General features: G+C 39.5%; 1 protein-coding gene across 2 annotated transcripts; it reads left to right on the forward strand.

Annotated features, from left to right (window-relative positions):
* Positions 1–1186: 1186 nt before the first annotated feature.
* Positions 1187–6870, forward strand: ARL14EPL (ADP ribosylation factor like GTPase 14 effector protein like). 2 transcript variants are annotated; one of them, XM_066182384.1, is made up of 4 exons: positions 1187–1240; positions 4589–4724; positions 6121–6260; positions 6628–6870. In XM_066182384.1, exons 2-4 carry the CDS (start codon positions 4614–4616, stop codon positions 6848–6850), a joined length of 474 nt encoding a protein of 157 aa, XP_066038481.1. In that variant the 5' UTR covers positions 1187–1240; positions 4589–4613; the 3' UTR covers positions 6851–6870. The 2 variants fall into 2 exon arrangements, with proteins under 2 accessions (XP_066038481.1, XP_066038480.1); XM_066182383.1 differs by lacking the exon at positions 1187–1240 and having other exon boundaries at positions 4565–4724.
* Positions 6871–7117: the final 247 nt, after the last annotated feature.

Below are 7117 nucleotides of genomic sequence, written 5' to 3' on the forward strand. Positions count from 1 at the left end.
GGGCTTCAGCAGGAAAAGGATTTGTTTTCTCTACCTACTCTGTGAAGAGAGCTTACTAATACTTAATATGAAGCTCAGAACTTCACACTTAGGCAGCACAGAATCTGAAAATATGAAAGCTGAAACTTAAGGCGTCATATGGAGAGAGAAGAACCTTGGAAAAATTATGAGAATAAAATGGGTTGTAGATTTTTTGGATTTTGCTTGTTGTTATATAAGTACCCAAGAGACTATGATTTTTTTTTTTTCCCCTGAGTGATTTCTGATTTATTTTTCACAATAAACGCCCCCAAACCCACTCTGTGAAGCAAAATGAAGATGTGTAGCAGCATCTGCATCACCTAGATAAGGCCTGATGCTTGAATCATGTATCAACTTTTGGGTTTAAAAATGTTTGGAGGGAAGGAAAAATATGGTAAATAAAAAAATCTACTTGCCTCTATCTGGGTTATAAAATATCTCAGAGAATGGGTGGATACTGCTGATTAAGATAAAAAGACATGTTGGGCAATTAGTCTAAGCCACAAAAGGAGAATTTGTAAGACTTCACAGTTTCAGATGCTTATTAGGATTTAGCTGTGCTCTAGAGAAGAATAATGAAAGCCGTGACTACAGCATGCTGAAAATTGGTGTCCGGAGGTGTCAGTAGAAGGTGGAGTTGTCTGCACTAGTGCAACAAATAAACTTGAAAGGCAGCAAGCTGAAACATGAAGTTGCATTTCATTTCAGTAATTGGGAGCATATTTATTTTTGACTACTGGAAACTGTGAATAGAATCAAGAACATTTGGTCTTAAATGGCAAAATATTTCCTTACAACATCCATGTCCTAAAAATATATCACTTTTAAAATTTTTAAAAATAAAAAAATGCAGTAGTTTATGACAGGATATTTTTCTTTACTTTCCTTTAAGAAAAAAAAAAGAAAAGCTTTAAGAAATACATTTGCTGTGCTGTTCACAGATGCAAATGAGAAATTAGAACTCTCATCCCAGTTTATCCAATTTCTTTTTTCCCATTCTTTGTGCTAAGTATTATATAAAAGCCATAATTAATGAGATAGAATGTGTGAGGTCCTTTAAGACAGTTACCTGGCACTGTCTTAAGACTGCTTCTCTGGGGAGCACTGTTTTGATTATTTGTCTTCCGTTTCAGTCTCTCTGGGGCTGATGTTGTACTTCCACTGTCAGAGCAATTGTGCACTAGTAAATCCAGGCTGTGCCATTCCCCTCCGCCGTTCGGTAAGTAGAGTTTAAGATTATGGAGACCCTCCCTGCTCTCTTGCTGTCTGCTCTGAACTGAACAGACACCCTACAGAACCACAGGTTTTCAGAAGGTAGGTAAGTACTCGTCTGCCTATTGCATGCCAACCAGAAGTTGCACATGATTTTATAATTAACTGTTTAACTTCAGCTACAGGAGCCCACACTTCCAGATACAGCAGAAAGCGTCTGGGTTTAGGAGAGAAAACTCATGAAGATTTGTGTTATTTCACTTGGAGAGGGATATATTTGCTCCTCCAGACCCCTGTCAAAGAATGGGCTGTTGCACTGTCACCATGTTTGTCAGGGTTCTGGTAAACCAGCTGAGTTACAAGAGATGAGACCTATTTCTTCATCTGGTCTGTGTTTCCTACCTGGCTTCAAGGCTGTCCTCTGAACATACATGCACATTCGTGGCTGTGAGAAAAGGCACAGAATAGATGCCAAGTGGTCTTTCCACAGCTTTACAGTTCAGTCCATGGTTGCTCTGAGAAAGATTTATTTATTCATTCCTATTCTTAATTTGGCTGACACCAGATGTCCTGTAGAAATTCCAAGATCTATACTTTAATGTGCCACAAAATTGACTGCTGGTTCTTGAGCCCACAGACATCTCTGCCGAGCTAGGCTGTGAGGAATGTGGGACTATTGCAATAGGTCTATAATCCGTGAATGCCTAGGGGGATTAAAGCCATAGGGGCAGCATCTCATCTTGCCCTGGTGAAGGTGATGAACATGAATGTCAGCCATGTCAGCCAGAATGTCTTCAATGGCACAAACAAATACAACTAGAAAACAATGTAAATTCACTCTGGCAAGCCCTGCAGAGGCTTTAGGCTGCTGAGACCAAACAGCCTGATGTATCTGGAATGACAGTCACCACATTTCACACCAGCTGAAACATTTAGCTGTGTAGTCTGTAGGAATCATAAACAGAAATATTAAATTCTTGAAAAACCAGATATAGGAAAATATTTATTTCATGAGAATCATAAACAAATGTAATTCTGTCCAAATCCCTGCAACTTCTCAAACTGTTCTCTGAGCAGAAATATCTGTGTCATGGATATGACTCTTAATACAGCATCTGATTTTCTTCCTCCTTTACTCTGCTTTTAGCCTAGTCCGCTGTTTCAGGGCTCTGTGCTGAAATTGCCACTTCATAGCCCTACACTGTAGCCACAATGGGATGTTCTGGGTGATCACCTCCAGAAAAGTACTTGCTCTATTCAAAAAGCATGGGAGAACACAGGTTTTGGTGGAGTAAGAGTGCAGTTGGTAGTTATCCTCAGAGTTGAAATTTTTATGGAAGAGACCAGTGTCCAGTGTGTTGCCCCCCCAGATTAGCACTACAGTCAAACTAAAAATAGCAGAAGAAAAAAAATCCATTTCAGGACTAAGAACACTTTCCTTTGTATAATTAGGTTCTCCAGACTTCATAGTGGATGTCTGTGTCTCCCTCATTTCCATCTCTCCTCAGAACACACTGTGGAGGATAATCAGTCCTGCTCACTTTCCTAGACACATTCTGATTCATTTTTTGTAATCTCTCTTGGACATTAAAATTCAACATTATATACTTAAAGTATATGTATGTGGAGACAGAAATCTGCTACTTTCTCTGTGTAGGATATTTTTGCTGAGGTGCAAAGGCATTTGGAACACATCTGTTGAAAAAGATGCTTGTTCTTTTCTGTTAGTATTCAAAATGAGGTCTTCGATTTAGTGTGTTTGGTTCTAGATAACTGTTAGGACTTAATTGTCAAAGCCGTCAAATTTTTACATCACCACAGGACACATGGAAACTGCATGCTTACACTGGTAGCTGCTGATGGCTTTTCTGCTCCTGAACCTGGCATACTGTGAAAAAAACAGGCAGGGATGATGATCATGCATACTCATAAAGTACTTTAACAATGCTAGATGTATGGTTGGACTCAAGAGGAAATGTAGGAAGCAAATCCTGACAAGGACTCCAACTTGAGTGCATATGAAGAGCAGTACTCACCTTCTTTAGAGTGTTGTCCTTCATTATTTATTCATTTGTGGACCCCTAACAAATTTCCAGTAGGTAAGCAGGCTCCCCCATCCAGTAAATAGTAATTGCCTGGTAATAGAATTCCTTTTCTAACTTTACAATCATACTCAAGTCCCAGAACTAAAGCAGTTGCTGTCAAACCTCCCATTGAGAACGGTGTCACATCTGTCATTCTTCAGATTACTGAAGAGAACAGGAAACCCCCTCTGAAACAGACTGAAGGCTGTTTCACCTCTCTAAAAGACACCCCCTCCAGGTAATACAAAGTCACTCTCTTCTGGTTTCTATTCTCACTTTGACTGTCTCCCTGCAGGAAGTGACTGCAAGAGAGGAAACCTAAGGCTTGGACTCCTGCTTATTTTAGAGAGGTGCTGGTCCTTCGGTAGGGGTGAAATGAAGATCTTCTCTGGGACAGGGTTGGGGTAACAGTCCTGAAGTACAGGGTAAACTGATAGAGGCCACTGTGCTACCTTTCAGTGGTAATAGGAGAGACTGGGCAGCATGTGGGGAAGGGTTGGAGGAACTCCAGAAATCTTAAATTATTTCTGATTGTGTTTGGTGCTAAAGTCTGAGAGACGCTGGTACTGTATATATTGCATAATTTTTTAAAACTAAATATCTGCACAGGGTTGGTAAGAGGTAGCTAATATCCTTCCTGAGCCTCTGTTGATGGCAGAGAGGTGATGGATGGCATTTATAGTGTAGACTCACAGAACCCACGCATCTCCCCGAGTACTTTGTTAGCAGAGCGCTTGATGCCCTTTTTTTTATTAAACCTAAAAGGTCCACATTCTATTTTATTTTTAAAATCTTTCCGAAGGAGTGAGATTCAAAACCCAAGCACCTTACGTTTATCCCGTTGGTTGGAATCTCCGGGAAGGACACCGTGGATCCGCGGGCAATGTCGGAGACGGGCGCAGCGCGCGCCGGGCGCACGATTGGAGCAGCAGCGCCACCTGCGGGCTGATGCGGGGACTGCGTGCTCGCCGCGCCCAGGAGCCAGGCGTGGCAGCGGAGCTCCCGAGCTCTGGGTTACCTAAACACCGGCGGCTTTCCGGCGTGTGCTTTGCGAATTATGGACTGGCTTTGGTGATACAGCTTCTGTATATGCTCGGGATAGTATTTAAATACAGTTTTAAAATCGAGTCAGTTGCTGAGCCACATTTTGTTCTGCATTTGCTGCCGATTAAGAACACATAAAAGCTTTGTTTAGATATCACCTGCTTTAAATTTAAATTCAACTTTAAATTGCAAGTCTCTTTATATCATTGTATGTATTTAACAAATAGGTGCATATTTCACACGGGTGGCCAAATGAGTGATCTCGTGGAAGAAAACTGCAAGAAAAGCTATTTTTCCCAGGAAACATCTGTGGAAAAACAAGTGTCTCCTGCTAAGAACTGCTCAATAGGACACAAAAATTTGGTATGACTTCTCCAGTACTATTTTATTATCAAGATACTTACAATTGTATTCAATTTATTCAGTCATTACAAAAATAGAGAGCTGGAGTCAAGGGGAAAGTATCAGTAACAACAACAGTGAAATGGATCAAGTTTGTAGTGCAGTGATTTGGAGGGCTATGAGCAATTCTAAGTAAGTAGGGAAACAGAAGAGTAGTCTTAGAGAAAGGACTATCACCATACCTTATTGTTCTTTTGAAACTTAAAAATTGCATTATTTACGATTGTGAATGGTGAAGATGCTGAAAATTACCCCTGAATCCAAAGCAGACATGTCTGAATAAGGTACACGAAATTGCCCTGTACGTTTTCAGGAAGATGCAGCTGAAGATGCACAGCATCAGCCACCTAGTAAAAGGTGCACTCAAGTGCACGGATATTTCTGAATCATATATCAGCAGATTGGGCTGAACTGCCACTGCTTTCCCCAGAGAAATCAATTGTTTGTGGAAAATCACTGTGGACTCTGAAAGGAATTACACCCTCCAGGGAAGCTAAAAGATGGCAAGGGAGCTCCATTTACATAACAGGAGAAAAAGATTAATTTGCATGTATTTTTTTGCCTTTACATAATGAACGACAAGTGTATGGTCGAAGCTCATAGTCATTGTCCAAAGGGAAATTGTTTGACATGATGCTTATATTTGTTTGCAGTGACTTTAGAAATGTCTGTCTACACACATGGACTATGAGGAATGGTAATACACAGAGATAATGTTTTAGCTTCCAGAAGTATTCAGCAGTTTTAGCTAATTGCAAACATGAATTCCACAAAATTGGCAGAAAATTGCATCCTCCTATTTCTTAGAAAACTCTGCTCAGCTGAACTCCTTTGTTTTTGTCTGTTGGGTTTTTTTTTTTTTTCCTCATACTTCTCACTTGTGCAAATGCTTCCTTACTGTATTAATTGCTCCTTCAGACATTTTTCTTGCCCTCAGATTATTTGGACAAAGACAGTTTCTAGGCACCTGAGGGAACAGTGAAAGTAAGAGTGAATCCATTTGGGATGTTTATAATCACAGTACTTGTTTTTTGCATTTTAGATGAAGCTGAAGAACAAAGCATATAGTCCTGCCTCTCACATGGCAACTTGCAAACTCCATGCTGCTGTACCAGAGTCATGTGCCCAGAGTCATGATTGTTCCATCTCCTGTCAGGATGCACAGCCGGTAAAAGGAACACTTGATTAATAGTTAGACAAGCAAGCATTTTAAACAACCAATTTGATCTTATAAGTTATCAGGAATATTAATTTTAATGTCACTCAAAAGCCAGTGAGGACACTTGGCAGCTAACATATTAAAAAATATTTTCCAATTTTACTAATTACAAACTTTCTGTTATTTATTTATTTATAGCAAAAACTGGAGAAACAATTAAAATGCTTAGCCTTTCAAAATCCAGGACCTCAGGTAGCTGACTTCAATCCCGAAACTAGACAGCAGAAAAAGAAAGCATGCATGTCACAGATGAAACAAAATTTTTTAAATGAGTCCAAGTAAGATCTCTGATTTATTGCTTGATTTATTTTAAAAAATGGCTGGTAGGCTGTTCGGTGAATCTAAACAAAATTAATAAAAGCATTTTATTTTGCAGAGTGATTTCTTATTACCCTGTTGGGAATAAGCTGTGTTGGGAAAACAAGATTTTTCTGTGTGACTTTAAGGGAATTTTTTCATAGTATGGCATGCATTCATTTCTTAGTACCAATGGCTGTTGCAATTAGGATATGATGCTGGTACTTCATTTTGCTGTGAGTTTGTTAAAGACTAAATACTTGTTATACAGATGTTTTCCACATGTTTGGTTTAGTCTCTGAATGTGTTGAAGCATTGTCTGAGAATAACTTTTGTTCTCTTTCACAGATTTACAAAGAAGTATGACAAACATGGCAAGCTGCTTTGTAATGGCATAGATTTATGTGATTGCCTGGAAATGGACTGCCTGGGTTGCTTCTATCCTTGCCCCAAATGCAATTCAAACAAATGTGGACCAGAATGTCGCTGCAATAGAAAATGGGTTTATGATACGATTGAGACTGAAGCTGGGGATGTGATCAGTGTGCTACCATTTTTTGTCCCTGACTGATTATGTTCTGTTAGTTTTTGTGCCTGAACATTTTTCATTTTTCTTCATGTTTTATTAAAATAAATCTTGGTGTTATGAATTGTCTCTAACGAAGCACCTGGCAGTGGAGTTTTTGCTTTTTTACTACTGCCTACCTAGCAAACTTTACCATTCTGCATCAAGTAAAAGTAGGTATTTCATTCTTCCTCATCCTTGTGGGCTTTGCTGAGGCACCTAGTCAATCCTTTCTAAATCTTGACTTTCTAAAATTGAAGGCGTGTGAATTGT

Source organism: Chamaea fasciata, unplaced genomic scaffold (genome assembly GCF_029207755.1).
Source record: "Chamaea fasciata isolate MVZ Bird 193981 ecotype frontalis unplaced genomic scaffold, bChaFas1.0.hap1 SCAF_4, whole genome shotgun sequence".
In the NCBI taxonomy this organism is placed as follows: Eukaryota; Metazoa; Chordata; class Aves; order Passeriformes; family Sylviidae; genus Chamaea; species Chamaea fasciata.

Bases quoted from the DNA above. Each gene is read 5' to 3' on its own strand.
- ARL14EPL (XM_066182383.1), top strand. From the start codon at position 4,572: ATGTATTTAACAAATAGGTGCATATTTCACACGGGTGGCCAAATGAGT. The intron at 4,725-6,120 runs GTATGACTTCTC...ATTTATTTATAG, and splicing joins CAATAGGACACAAAAATTTG to CAAAAACTGGAGAAACAATT. The intron at 6,261-6,627 runs GTAAGATCTCTG...TCTCTTTCACAG, and splicing joins AATTTTTTAAATGAGTCCAA to ATTTACAAAGAAGTATGACA.